We start from the raw sequence: 16149 nt of genomic DNA, 5'->3' as shown, positions 1-16149 counted from the left end.
GAATTCAGTGGATTCTTGTCACCAACATGCTGAATTCAGTGGATTCTTGTCACTAACATGCTGGATTTCAGTGGATTCTTGTGGATTCTTGTCACTAACATGCTGGAATTCAGTGGATTACTGTCACTAACATGCTGGAATTCAGTGGATTCTTGTCACTAACATGCTGGAATTCAGTGGATTCTTGTCACTAACATGCTGGAATTCAGTGGATTCTTGTCACTAACATGCTGGAATTCAGTGGATTCTTGTCACTAACATTGGATTCTTGTCACTAACATGCTGGAATTCAGTGGATTACTGTCACTAACATGCTGGAATTCAGTGGATTCTTGTCACTAACATGCTGGAATTCAGTGGATTCTTGTCACTAACATGCTGGAATTCAGTGGATTCTTGTCACTAACATGCTGGAATTCAGTGGATTCTTGTCACTAACATTGGATTCTTGTCACTAACATGCTGAATTCAGTGGATTCGTATATCACAAACATGTTGGAATTAAGTGGATTACTGTCACTAACATGTTGGAATTAAGTGGATTACTGTCACTAACATGTTGGAATTAAGTGGATTCTTGTCACTAACATGCTGGAATTCAGTGGATTCTTGTCACTAACATGCTGAATTTAGTGGATTCTTGTCACTAACATGCTGAATTCAGTGGATTCTTGTCAATAACATGCTGAATTCAGTGGATTCTTGTCACTAACATGCTGGAATTCAGTGGATTCTTGTCACTAACATGCTGAATTCAATGGATTCTTGTCAATAACATGCTGAATTCAGTGGATTCTTGTCACTAACACGCTGGCATTCAGTGGATTCTTGTCACTAACATGCTGGAATTCAGTGGATTCTTGTCACTAACATGCTGGAATTCAGTGGATTCTTGTTATTAACATCCAGTGGATTATTGTCACTAACAAGCTGAATTCAGTGGATTTTTGTCACTAACATGCCGAATTCAGTGGATTCACAAGCATTGCATTACGCGAAAATATTATAATTTTCAATACATGATACACTAGAATAAAAGTATTTTTGTTTTGTTTGACACCGTGATGTTGTTTGACATTGCTCTGAAAAACTTTCTTCTCAGATTTCACATTAGTTTCCCATTTTAATGCTGACATTAGATGTCTCATTATCATATGTAGATGATTTCTGTTAAATTTATAAAGACTTTTCTCATTTTCAAATTTGCATGTTAATTCTAGTAATTTTTAAGTTACTCAGGGTAGATAAATTTCTTAATATTAAAAATGTGCTGTTGAAAGACTAAAAAATGTGAAGTTGATAGCAGAACTTTCAGTCAACTAAATGCTCTGCATTCATTAAATCAAATTCAGATTTTTCTCAAATGAAAGCATCAGCTGCAGTCCATAAGCATTCACAAGAAAAAGATTTCAAGTAGAACTGGTCCATGTTCAAACAATTACACTGCAGGACTATTCTATCCAGATCCAAGTTAATTAAGAAAGCAAACGTTAGACTTCCAAGATGATTTATTACAAAGAACGTATCTGTCACCCATGTGACATAAGAATCCCATAACAATTCTGACTGTAACTTTTCCTATCCCAAGTCGTTTATCTCTGGCTGCTTCTCTCAGCCTCCATGTGAGAAGCATGTATTAATAGGTTTCAGAAACAGGCTATTATGCAAGTAACTGATGAGATCTTAATGTTAGTTTCATGAACAATCTTGACTGCATGTCAATCAATTAAAAACATTCAAGATAAATAAAAATTTGCATAAAATAAAATTAAAAGCAAATCAGTGAGAAGAATAATCAAAGTAGTGGTTGGCACCAAGATAAAGAAATCCTAGTGTGGCAAAATAGAAATAATGCAACTCCAAGACAGTGATTCTCTTATCTTGGTGCCATCCCCAACATAGACTTATTAATCTATCTTTGATCTATGATGACAAAATAGGAATTGACAGGATCAAATGCAACATCAACATTGTCATACCTCTTTTGACAGATGAAGTTTAGTTAATCTAGGCAAAATATCCCAAGTAAGTTATTTCTTGTTGTTTTGAGTAAAGCAGGCTTTTAAAAAAGATATATAACACTGATACAGACACCAATATTATACAATTAAAAGGTAGAGTTTTAGACAAAATAATGGCCCTAACTCTGCCAATATTATACAACTGAAGGGTAAAGTTTTAGACAAAATAGTGGCCCTGACTCTGCCAATATTATACAACTGAAGGGTAAAGTTTGAGACAAAATAGTGGCCTAACTCTGCCAATATTATACAACTGAAGGGTAGAGTTTTAGACAATTTTTTTTGTTGTTGTAGGGTTTAACACCATTTTTCAGCACACGATAGGCTATACATGGCGGCCAGTATTAATGGTGGAGGAAGAACCCAGGAAATCCCTGGAAAGAACCACCGACCCTCGAGAAGCTACTGGCAAGCTTTCTCACATACCCACATTGGCCGAATCCGAGACTCGAACCTATGCAGATAGAGGTGAGATGGCAGTGATAGGTAACGGAGAGTGCTTTAGACCACTCGGCCACTTGGGGCCCCAGTTTTAGACAAAATACTGGCCCTAACTCTGCCAATATTATACAACTGAAGGGTAAAGTTTTAGACAAAATAGTGCCCCTAACTATGGCCCTAACTCTGCCAATATTATACAACTGAAGGGTAAAGTTGGAGACAAAATAGTGGCCCTAACTCTGCCAATATTATACATTTGATGGGTAGAGTTTAAGACAAAATAGTGGCCCTAACTCTGCCAATATTATACAATTGAAGAGTAAAGTTTGAGACAAAATAGTGGCCCTAACTCTGCCAATATTATACATTTGAAGGGTAGAGTTTAAGACAAAATAGTGGCCCTAACTCTGCCAATATTATACAACTGAAGGGTAGAATTTTAGACAAAATAGTGGCCCTAACTCAGCCAATATTATACAACTGACGGGTAAAGTTTTAGAAAAAATAGTGGCCCTAACTATGGCCCTAACTCTGCCAATATTATACAACTGAAGGGTAGAGTTTAAGACAAAAGTGGCCCTAACTCTGCCAATATTATACAATTGAAGGGTAAAGTTTTAGACAAAATAGTGGCCCTAACTCTGCCAATATTATACAACTGAAGGGTAAAGTTTCAGACAAAATAGTGGCCCTAACTCTGCTAATATTATACAACTGAAGGGAAAAGTTTTAGACAAAATAGTGGCCCTACTCTGCCAATATTATACAACTGAAGGGTAGAGTTTTAGACAAAATAGTGGCCCTACTCAGCCAATATTATACAAATGAAGGGTAAAGTTTTAGACAAAATAGTGGCCCTAACTCTGTAGCATAACTTCATCAGAAAATTTTGAAACTTTGACTTTACTTAGGTCTTCTTAAGATAAAACCTTATACCATATAAAGTGTTATTCTAATCCATGAAGTACTTCAAAACCTCATACCATATAAAGTGTTGTTCTAATCCATTAAGTACTTCAAAACCTCATACCATATAAAGTGTTATTCTAATCCATTAAGTACTTCAAAACCTCATACCATATAAAGTGTTGTTCTAATCCATTAAGTACTTCAAAACCTCATACCATATAAAGTGTTATTCTAATCCATGAAGTACTTCAAAACCTCATACCATATAAAGTGTTGTTCTAATCCATTAAGTACTTCAAAACCTCATACCATATAAAGTGTTGTTCTAATCCATGAAGTACTTCAAAACCTCATACCATATAAAGTGTTGTTCTAATCCATTAAGTACTTCAAAACCTTATACTATATATAGTGTTAGTCTAATCCATGTTGCACTTCAAAACCTTATACCATATAAAGTGTTATTCTAGTCCATGAAATACTTCAAAAGTGACATAGTGGAAACAAAATCAACAATGCACATTACGTGGCATTACATGAAATGACAGGTTGCAGTAATTTGTACATGTCAACATAAACTTTTTAAAAAATTAGGAATAGTGGGAACATTCTGGAAACAAACAGAGCAAAATAGGAATTTTGACACAAAGAATTGGAAAAAGTAGAACAGGTAGGAAAAACTAAGGCCACTGGAAAGAATTTGGACATTAAAGAAGACAATTTTTGATTGGCATACAAGTTTCTCATGTTATACCAAAAGGGGGGACACAAACTTTTTACCTCACATGAGAGCCCAGCATACCCTCTAGGACAGGCACACTTCTCTACAGTAGGGATGGTGATTTTCTCCATGGAACCAGCACTGACAGCCTCAAGTACAACATCCTTCAGGCTGAATACAGACAAGAAAACAAATTATTTGTACATACTTTTACTTACAAATAAAATTTAGCAGGGCTGTGTCTTTACTTTTAATTGGCAGTATAGCAGTGCTGTGTCACAATGTTTGATTAGTAATCTAACAGTGCTATATCTTTACTTTGATTTGCAATTCAGCATTTCTGTCTTCACTTCTGATTAGTAATATTGCAGTGGTTTCTTTACTCTGACAATATTTCTGTGATGTGTCTACTTTAGCAATATAGCAGTGCTGTGTCTTTACTTTTGATTAGCACTGTAGCAGTGCTGTGTCTTCACTTTTGATTAGCATTATAGCAGTGATGCTCTTTACTTTGATTGACAATATAGCAGGGTATAAAACTGCTGTGTCTTTATTTTCACTATCTGTATAGTATCGCTATGTTTTTACTTGACAATATAGCAGTGCTATATTTTAACACATTAACCCCTAGCAACGACTTTACGGGGCAGGAGGTAGTAGCCTACTGCCGAGCTCTTTAGCGTCACAGTCATGCATGATACACTAAAGTGGGTGGTATTATAGAAAGGTAGACAGATGTAGCTTTACAATGATACCAAATAATCTGGAATATCTAGTTGCACTACAAAATACAGATAGAAAAACCTCATTTTTTGGACCCGACTTTGTTTTACCCAAAATTCGCCCGTGGTCGGAATCTGATTTTGTGTCTGGATTTTAGACTTTCTGGTCTCAGTATCTAAGGCAAACTGGTATGAACTGCAAACATACAGATGAGCCTTTGCAAAAAGTAGGATAAGATGGGCATTTGGAATAAAGAGTGGTCTCCATACAACAATAATGGCTCCGTTTAGCAAAAAATATTTAAAAGATCAAGAAGTCCAACTTTTACCCTTCTGCTCATGCGCGAGTCAAATAGCCAACAAAAAACAATGTTTCTAACACAACTAGGCAGTATGTTATTGAAAGATGACTGGGGATTTGGTGTTTTCGAGTCCATTCAGAAACAGCTTTCAAAATGTGTTTCCACTCAATTTTCATGCAAAACTGACAAAAAGCTCCAGGGGTTCATGTGTTAACATGTAAACCCCTGGAGGTTTATGTCATTTTCGCCTGAAATTCGAGTAGGAAACACAGTTTGAAATCTGTTTCTAAATAAATCCTTGTTGTTGTTGTTGTTGTAGGGTTTAACGCCATTTTTCAGCACACGATAGGCTATACATGGCGGCCAGTATTAATGGTGGAGGAAGAACCCGGGAAAGAACCACCGACCCATGTGAAGCTACTGGCAAGCTTTCTCACATACCCACATTGGCTGAATCCGAGACACGAACCTACGCAGACAGAGGTGAGATGGCAGTGATCCATAACGAAGAGCGCTTAAGACCACTCGACCACTCGGGGCCCCAAATAAATCCTAATAAATCAACTTCCAGGTGATTTTCCAATAACATAATGCCTAGTTGTGTTAGAAACATCGTTTTTCATTGGCTATTTGGCTTGCACAAGAGCAGAAGGGTAAAAGTTGGCTTTTTTTTTCTTCTTTTTTTTTTTTGTTTAACAGACCCATTATTTTTGTATCAAGACCACTCTTTATTCCAAATGCCCATCTTATCCTACTTTTTGCAATGGTTCATCTGTCTGTTTGCAGTTCATACCAGTCTGCCTTAGATCTGAGACCAAAAAGTGTAAAATCCGGAGAGAAAATTGGATTCCGACCTTGGGCGAATTTTGGGTGGAAAAAAAATCAGGTTCAAAAAATGAAGTTTTTCCCTCTGTATTTTGTAGTGCAACTAGAACTTAAAGATTTTTTGGTATCATTGTAGAGTTAATCTGTCTACCTTTCTATAATACCACCCACTTTAGTGTATCATACATGACTTTGACACTACAGAGCTCGGCAGTAGGTTACTACCTCCTGCCACGTAAACTCGTCACCATTAGTTAATGTCTTAACTCTAAGGTCTGTATAGCAGTTTATATCATTGCTAAGTCCTTACTTTGATTAACAGAAATGTTTCTATTTTACTACTTTCTTCATCTGAGCCCTGATGTAGATAATTTTGATGCTGTGATTGAGTGTACTCCCTGCTCTGTAATCTTTACTTTTACTAAGCTGAACTTTCTAAAGACTTGTGAGTTGTACATGCCTTGGTAGACTTGTATTAGAGCAGCAATCTATTTTAAGAATCAATATTTAAACAGCACAAATCAAGGTACTGAGAGTACTGAAATGTATGAATATGTTTAGAATAAAATTCTGACCAAACATTATGTCCCAAAAATTAGGAAAATTTTATAAATTGAAATAAGGGCATTAAAATCTATTCAGGTCATTTAAAAGACATGTATCTATATTCTGACCTCAGGTAGTCTACATGGAAGATCAATGGCATATTCTGACCTCTCAGGTAGACTACATGGAAGATCAAATGCATATTCTGACCTCTCAGGTAGACTACATGGAAGATCAAATGCATATTCTGACCTCTCAGGTAGACTACATGGAAGATCAAAGGCATATTCTGACCTCTCAGGTAGACTACATGGAAGATCAAATGCATATTCTGACCTCTCAGGTAGACTACATGGAAGATCAAAGGCATATTCTGAACTCCAGCATACTTTTGAAAGAACTGTTTTCAATGTTGAAGTAAAAATAGATTTGCTAACGTTTCATTTTGTTGAAAAAATACATGACATCCTCTTAACCCTTTAGCTCATGCAAGCGTCTTTGGATGCCTCTACTCCATTCGCATGGAAGCGCCTTTTGACGCCTGCTGTAAACATCAGCCATTTTGAGTTGGTTTTCATAGCACTACCTTCGGGGAAAAACCCCCTATCAGATACTACATTCAGTTCTGCGAATGACAATTACATCAGATCACGTGGTCGCTGTTTATGTACTGGTCGATATCTGCTATTTAAAGTAACTAGGTCATAATCTCCACTCTCCAAAACGGCGGTCATGGATTTCATTCAGTACTTACGAAGTTTTCATGATTAGAATCACAACTATGAAAGATTCAATAACTTAGGTAAAGGCTCTGATGTTGATGTAGGCAGCAATCAGTTTTTATAAATTATCAAATTCAGATGACTTCATGATGTAGACGCAGACGAAAAACATGAAAATTTCGAGTAAGGGAAATGGCAGCTACGGTTGGTCATGCGGCCTCACTGACATGACGGTGAACGAGTTCTCTCAAGATTTTAAAGCACACAAAAACTTCTTCCGTGAAAAATAATTACACAGCTACAACAATCGGACTTTACTCTTAAATTTTTCCACATATAATAGATGGTACCAAAAATGTAAAATGGTTAAAATTGCTGTTAAACGTAACATACACTACATTGCTTAACAGTTCACAGGCAGGTCTATGTGTATGCTGTCGACTAGGTAACAGGTGTTCTATTTACAGCGCTGCACTTTGTCACTATGCTCTATGAGGTAAAGGGGTAATATGATAACAACAAATTACAATCAAGATGTTCTATGGATTCATAATGGTTGTCATGAAAATACAACTCAATATTTATCATCTTGGGAAGTGAAGAAATTTATTTACTTACATACTGAGTTGTGCAGCTAATAATTTTACTGAATTTCAAAAACTAAGAGGTTGTTCTCCACAACTGTTTTATTTTTCTGACATTAAAATCATTTTTGTTCATCCACCGACACACTCATTCATCAACATTTGGACCATGTTCACTATACATAACACAGTCAACAGTTATGGACCTACACTACAATGTCACTACAGTTATGGCCCCACACTACAACGTCACTACAGTTATGGCCCCAAACTACAACGTCACTACAGTTATGGACCCACACTACAACGTCACTACAGTTATGGACCCACACTACAACGTCACTACAGTTATGGACCCAAGCTACTGTCACAGCACATGCTTCCCTGGTATGGTTTATGGAACTTTGAAAAAAGCTGCTGTTTATGGCATATAATTTCCTAATTGTGTTGTCTGTTAGGGCCAATTCAACTTGTGTCATTCATATTTGTTGCTATTTATGGTTGTTGTTGTTGTGGGGTTTAACGCCATTTTTCAGCACATGATAGGCCATATATGGCGGCCAGTATTAATGGTGGAGGAAGCTATTTATGGTAAATAATTTCCTAATTCTGATGTTTGTTATGGCCAGTTTGACTTTCACATCCATCAATATTTAAGGCCTTCTTTCAACTGACACATTTTTCGATTTGTTTGTTTACTTACTAGATCCAGTTTTGAGCAGTGTGGTAGGTGGCCCTGATTAGTATCCTCTGAAGATCATACAGAACCAGCATAAAGTCCCGCTTACTGACAGGACCAGGCTCAATGTTACGACCTGATGCATCCACCCTCTGAAAGTTCGACTCCACTAATGTCACAGTGACCTTATTCTCCTGATTCTCCCGCAGAAACTGTTTCCCCGTGGTAATAGTTATATTGCTGCCCTATGGAATATATTTAAACAGCGGTTAGGAAATTTAAATTTTTCAATATGTCTCTCCAAAGGTATATGTGCCTCACAATGATTCTGTATCATAAGCCATTACTTTATCGTTGTGGTAATCATGGAAATTTTTGAGACAAAATACAGGTACAGTAAAACCTAGATGGATATAATACTGATAAAAGACATTTCCTTCTTTTCCTTATGATGTCTGTTCCAAGTAAATAATTCTGACAAAAGAATGGATTTCATCTGCTATTAAGAAAGTTCGTCAAAAAGTGTATTATCTTGTTCATTTTGTCCAATATAAATCTTAAATTTCAAACACCTGGAACTAAAAAGCATGTATCTAGTATTTTCCTGTGAGAAACCCTCAAAAACCATTCATGGAATCATTCTGCTAACTTGACATCTAATTAAAAAGTCACATTTTCTTACAACTTAAGTCCTAATTTACCGACATGGCAAAATTACTCATTACATTTACAGATTTTGCAAATATAGTCCTCAGTGTCATGGCGATACATTTTTATCAATATTTATCCATAGAGGTAATTAATCAATGCCATCTGTATATCTTTATAATCTAACAATTATTGAAAAGTTTTGAAAAACATTACTTTAACACAGTATTCCAACTGCAACTGAATTAAATGCTGTTAATTATTAAAAATGCAGCAAACCTGAAGAATTAAGTCAGCTGCTGCCAGATGCTGTCGATAGGGGGCTCTTTCATCTATCGTAAACTTCAGTGTGAAATGCAGCTTCCCTCCATATGATGTAAGCTGGAAATGTAATTGCCAAATCTGACTACATTCAATGATTTTGGTTCTCTAATTATTCCTTTTTTTACTGCCAATATCTAAAATCAAGTACTCTGAATTTTTTCCATATAAATCAGATCCAACTGCAAACAATATAGACCCTGATAAGCTTATTGCATACTGCACCAGAAGATGTGTATCGATGCAATTCACAGAAAATTTGACTTATTTGTGAGTATATGGTATCCTTTAGGCATTCAAACTAGAACAATATAAATTATATACTACAACTAAGGGGTAAATACAACCTTCGGCTTTCTAATGTTTACTAATTTCTTGTAAACAATCTTATTGCATTTCAATACACCTGTTAAGTCAAGATTTTAAAATCATACAAATACTTAAAAAACCTTAATGCATTTTAGAGAATTAAAATTATCTGGATATTTTAAATAAAAGATTTCTTAGCAAATAAGTTACCTGTCAGGCTAAGCTTCATAATACCGTAACATTTTATATTAACCTGACTTATATATTAAATCTACTTCAGAAAAAAGCTGCTCAATTATAAGTGTTTTGCCCTCAGTATAATAAGGTTTTGCCCTCATTTAAAAGTGTTTTACCTTTAATTATAATAAGGTTTTGCCCTCATTTTTAACAATGTTTTGCCCTCAATTATAACAATGTTTTGCCCTCAATTATAAGTGTTTTGCCCTTAATTATAATAAGGTTTTGTCCTCAATTACAAGTGTTTTGTCTCAGTTATAAGTGTTTTGCCCTCAATTATAACAATGTTTTGCCTTCATTTTTAACAGTGTTTGGCCCTCATTTTTAACAGTGTTTTTCCTTCAATTATAACAATGTTTTGCCCAATTATAACAAGGTTTTGCTCTCAATTATTAAGTGGTTTGCCCTCAATCATAAGTGTTTTGCCCTCAATTATAACAATGTTGAGCCCTTACTATACATTCAAATCTTATCATGAATAGATGTGTATAGATTCTTACCAATACTTTTGTGTTCAAAGAGGCGACTGCTGAATAATATAAACAATGTATTCACTAGGGTAAAATGCATAACATTCTTACACAATTATTAATTTAAATAGTATGGAATTTAATTGTTATGGGAATGTGCAGTTTTCATTACACTAATTTTTTCCCCAACCTGCCCACCCCCAGCCTACCTCAACCTCAAACATAAGCCTGCTTTACTATCTAATAAGCTATATGAAATTAGTAATAAGTAATATCAGCTAGGGTGTAAATAATTTGCTATTACCCTGCTGCCATGATATTTTAGGGGAGACTGCCAGTAGTACACGACCTCATCCTCCAGTAAACGATCTGTGTTGAGTGTGTTCTGAGCACGAGATGGGACAGTTTCATATTGCAACCAACCACTGAGACTGGTTGGGAAAAATGTGAATCCATTTCCTTGCAATGTGGTGATTGTCCAGCCATCCATGCTTCCCCTCATATCAGAAATCTACAGACATATAAGAAAGAAATTATTTATTACCAAAATGATGCCATATTAAAAAATAAATTTAGTGCCCTTCAACAACTTTGTGATTTTCAGCCTCCAAACTGAAGTTATATCTCATATATCCATTACTGAAAATGAGAAGTTTCAAAACAACACATATCTTGTCTGCAAACAGAGCCAACATATATTAGACTGCCAATATCTGTTACAGTACCAGTGTCTGTTACATTGCCAATATTTGTTACAGTACCAGTGTCTGTCACATTGCCAATATTTGTTACATTGCCATTATCTGTTAGTACACCAATATGTTAAAGTGCCAAAATGTTATGTTGCCAATATGATACAGTGTCAATATATGTTACAGTGTCAGTGTTACATGGTCAATATCTCTTACTGAGCCAATCTGTCACCATGTTAGTATTTGTTACAGTACCAGAATATGTTACAATATCAATATCTGTTAGATGCCAATATTGGTCACTATTTCAATATCTGTTACACACCATTACCTGTCACATTATTAATATCTGTTACAGGCTAATGTATGTTACTATGTCAATATCTGTTACAGGCCAATATCTGTCACATTGTCAAGATCTGTTACATTGTCAATAGCTGTTACAATGCAATATCTGTAACACTGTCAAGATCTGTTACATTGTCAATAGCTGTTACCATGTCAATATCTGTTACAGTGCAATATCTGTCACAGTGTCAAGATCTGTTACATTGTCAATAGCTGTTACCATGTCAATATCTGTTACAGTGCAATATCTGTCACATTGTCAAGATCTGTTACATTGTCAATAGCTGTTACCATGTCAATATCTGTTAAAGTGCAATATCTGATAAATAATCTTCACACTGAGACCAAAGGTGACATATGTGCACCTTGTGCCTCAACAATGCAAAACAATATGTATATCTTCTACATTTATTCTAACATGCTGGAAAAGGACTTTGGATGTAAATAGTTGCCATTCTGAACTGCCCTCATCACTGCTATTACATCATAATGACACAATGTGCCATCATTAACAACAATGTAAACAGCCGACTCAGGCTACTAAAACTGAATAATTCATTTTGTTTTTATTAAAAAGTTGTAGTAAAAGTAATACTAAAAGTGCAGGTATTTCATTCATGATGAAATGTTGTCAAGTGTTATTTTCATCAGCAAATCATTTTACAAAAATCTATTTTTCAGACATCTAGCTCAATATTCATCATTTAAAACTTAGATATATCGCTATAACTGTAAGAGTCTTTTTTAGAAAGTCAAAGTTTTTCAACTTATTCCTATGATAAGAATGTTATAGTGTCGCCTTACCATAAGCTGATGTAGAGAAGACAACAATCACAGCTTAAAACTTACTACAACATTTCTTCATTATATTAACTGTGTTAAAGTGTGGCTGCCTGTAAAAACATGCAGCTGTCTGTAAACATAAGTCAATTGTCAATCACTTAGAAGAGTGAGATATAATATACATAGAGACATTTCTGCATGGTATAAATTTCCTGATTTTTATGAGCAGGTCCCCAATACTAAAACTGTAACCATGCAAAATTGAGTTGTTTAAAACTGCCAAAAGAAACAAGTTTTACAATTACCATAACAATCTGAGTGTTACAACACTAGGTCTTCAAATATGCAACAGAGAGAAGAAAATAAACAATTAAGTAAAATCTACTTAAAACCATAAAAAATCAATCAGAGTGACCTAGTTTTCACTATTGGTTGTAGGACTCATCATGATGCAATTACACATCAAGTTATTTGACTCAATGGTGTGATGTGATGTGATTTGGATTTTTAACGTAGCTTTAACAATTTTTCAGTCATATCGCTATGATGTCTGCAATGTGGCAGTTTATAGTGATGTCTAGCACTGGGGCATCATGCCGCAGACATGTAGCATGATGTCCCACCCAGTCACGTTATCCTGACACCGGACCGACCAGTCCTAACACTAACCTCTTAATGCTGAACGCCAAGCGAGGCAGCTGTTAGTACCGTTTTTGTAAGTCTTTGGTATGACTCGGCCGGGGATCAAACCCACGACCTCCCGCATCCGAGGCGGACACTCTAACCACTAGGCCATCGGAACGGTCATTGACTCAATGGGTAATAGTTACTGAAAAAATAAGCTAACAAAAAGCTTAATTAAAACCACTGGATTGTCCAATACAGGTCATGGTGATCAAATTTTCATTGAACGATGAATGGTACTCAACATAACATCTAAATACCAACTTATGTGATGCAATGAATAATAGTGGCTGATAAAATAACCTAACCACAAAACTTAACTAACAAACCTTGATGTGTCAAAAAAGAAAGAAAAAATCAAAGATTAAGAAAGGTTATTTATACAATAAAATTTGCATCTGAAGTGCAAACATGATTCCATTCCCCCTCCATATTCAATTATCATATCTCTGCTTATTTTTACCTTAAAATTAACTATCAAGCTAACACTCTCAGACAAACATAGTTTAAGCCTAATCTGGTGAATCAGACTTACACCTCCAAAAAGTCTTTCTGTGGGAATCAGACTTGCACATCCAAAGAATCTTTCTGTGCGAATCATACTTACACCTCCAAAAAGATTTTCTGTGGGAACCAGACTTACACCTCCAAAAAGTCTTTCTGTGGGAATCAGACTTACACCTCCAAAAGTCTTTCTGTGGGAATCAGACTTACACCTCCAAAAAGTCTTTCTGTGGGAATCAGACTTACACCTCCAAAAAGTCTTTCCGTGCAAATCAGACTTACACCTCCAAAAAGTCTTTCTGAGGGAATCAGACTTACACCTCCAAAAGTCTTTCTGTGGGAATCAGACTTACACCTCCAAAAAGTCTTTCTGTGGGAATCAGACTTACACCTCCAAAAAGTCTTTCCGTGCAAATCAGACTTACACCTCCAAAAAGTCTTTCTGAGGGAATCAGACTTACACCTCTGAAACGTCTTTCTGTGGGAATCAGACTTACACCTCCAAAAAGTCTTTCTGTGGGAATCAGACTTGCACATCCAAAAAGTCTTTCTGTGCGAATCATACTTACATCTCCAAAAAGGCTTTCTGTGGGAACCAGACTTGCACCTCCAAAAAGACTTTCTGCGGGAATCAGACTTACACCTCCAAAAGTCTTTCTGTGGGAATCAGACTTACACCTCCAAAAAGTCTTTCTGTGCAAATCAGACTTAAACCTCTAAAAGATATTTCTGTGGGAATCATACTTACACCTCCAAAAAGTCTTGCTATTGGAATCATACTTACACCTCCAAAAAGTCTTTCTGTGGGAACCAGACTTACACCTCCAATAAGTCTTTCTACGGAAATCCATGATGAGGAAGGAATCATTTATGCAGATTCTACAGTGAATCAAATATGTTGAGCTCCAATCCTCATACAGAACTTGGTGTTGACATGAATGTATGATGTTTCATCAATTAAAAAGACAAAATGTAAACTTAAAGAAACAAAATTCTTCAGTGATAACAAGATTTTTAAATTAACTGCTGTGATGCAAATATTGGATGTCAGATTGGCACCATTTTCATTTAGGACCAACGAGACACCACAAGAAGTCTTTTTTATGAAAACATCCATGTTGATATGACCATCCATTCACAAGGATAAGAATATAAAATTTTCATGATGGCTGTCATCGTGGCCAACAATGTTAGATTGGCACCATGTACATTTGAAACCAACTGGACATGATACAAAGTATTTTGGTGAAAGCATCACGACACACTATGGCTTTTTGTTTCGGAGTTTTTATAACAAGATTTTAAGATGACTGGCATGGTGGCCATATTGGACATCAGACCTGCACGAATTTTACTTAGGGTCAAATAGACATCATATGAAGTCATTTAGTACAAACCCCATCTTCATATGACCATCCATAAAGGAGGAGTAGCAAAAGCAATATTTTCAAGATAGCTGATTTGGGGGCCATAATAACATCAGATTGACACCATTTTCATTTAGGACCAACAAGACATCATAAGACATCTTTTAATGAAAACTCTGTTGATATGACCATTCGTTCTGGAGGAGTAGTGAATATATTCATTCGTGTGAATGACCATTACATCAGATCATGTGGTCTAAGGTTGACATTGCCCAGGGTGGGAGTGGGAGACAAGCACCCCAATCCTCCAAAAATGCCCCATACGGCTCGCGTCTCTGATTGCCTCTGTCAACTAAAATCCAGATCCTGGCCTTCGCAAGTGGCTTAGATTTGAAGTCTGGCAGACCACGTTTTCCACTAACAGGAGATGGGGTGAAGGTGGGCCACTGGCGCCTTAAGACCAGTTGCTTTGGGTAGACGGGACTCGTAAACCTTGGATGGTAGCTCATCTAGGAGAAGGAAAACTCCAATTCCAAACCTCTGCTGCCTTGTGGCTATACCCACTCATGGGAAAGGCTAAGGGAGTAAACCCCAACAGAAAATCCAGAGACAGAGTCCCTAAGGCGGTCTGACATTGACTTCAACTTCATTCCAGCAGCTCCTGCGATGCCGTTGGTGCCAAGCTGTATTGGCATTCGTCGTTCCCTTGGGCCCACCAGGTGCATGGAGAGGAGGGATCTGCTGCATGGACAACAGCTGATTCTCCATACCACCCTGCCCAGGCTTGATAGCTCCACTGGAAAGGCCACTCCAGCATCATCGTACAGTGTCGGCACAACACGAGAAGTAGCAGTTTACCGGTTCTAAGTCAAAGCTCGATTGGCGTAGAGCTTGGCGCCAGGGGTTACTTCTGACGGTGGGAGAGATCACCAGGTCTCACTGGACAGCTACCGCCCGCCTCAAGCTGGGCAGCCCCCAGTCAGTAAGGTGCTGCCCGCCATGGCCTGCCTGCTTCACTGGGTGCATGGAGCTTAGAGAACCATCTCGACAAGTAGGCCACAAAACTCCGCACCAGGAAAGACTAAAAAAAGAAATAAGAAGACTCCAACTCTTCGTTTTGCAACCTGGAACATCAGGACCATGTGTCCTGGATTGACTGCTGACCTACAGCAGATCGACGATGCACAAAAGACTGCCATCATTGACAGAGAACTCTTCCGACTGAACATCGACATTGCCTGCCTCCAGGAGACCTGACTGGCTGACAGCGGTACCATCAGGGAAGTCAATTACACATTCTTTTCGCAGGGAAGC

At 36.9% G+C, this 16149-nt stretch overlaps 1 protein-coding gene across 1 annotated transcript in view; it reads right to left on the bottom strand.

Annotated features, from left to right (window-relative positions):
* The window catches only part of LOC149806308 (laminin subunit alpha-2-like), a 339640-nt gene that overhangs the window by 225546 nt on the left and 97945 nt on the right, over nt 1-16149 (bottom strand). Inside the window, exons 13-16 of the mRNA XM_089951256.1 lie at nt 10762-10968; nt 9400-9501; nt 8497-8717; nt 4152-4263 (exon numbers count right to left, since the gene is read on the bottom strand). Of these exons, the coding sequence (XP_089807382.1) occupies nt 4152-4263; nt 8497-8717; nt 9400-9501; nt 10762-10968 (642 nt within the window). The remainder of the gene's footprint in view (nt 1-4151; nt 4264-8496; nt 8718-9399; nt 9502-10761; nt 10969-16149) is intronic.

This window comes from Sinohyriopsis cumingii, chromosome 1, assembly GCF_028554795.1.
Source record: "Sinohyriopsis cumingii isolate HCF-2022 chromosome 1, ASM2855479v2, whole genome shotgun sequence".
Classification (NCBI taxonomy): Eukaryota; Metazoa; Mollusca; class Bivalvia; order Unionida; family Unionidae; genus Sinohyriopsis; species Sinohyriopsis cumingii.
This window is presented reverse-complemented; position numbering and strand designations above follow the sequence as displayed.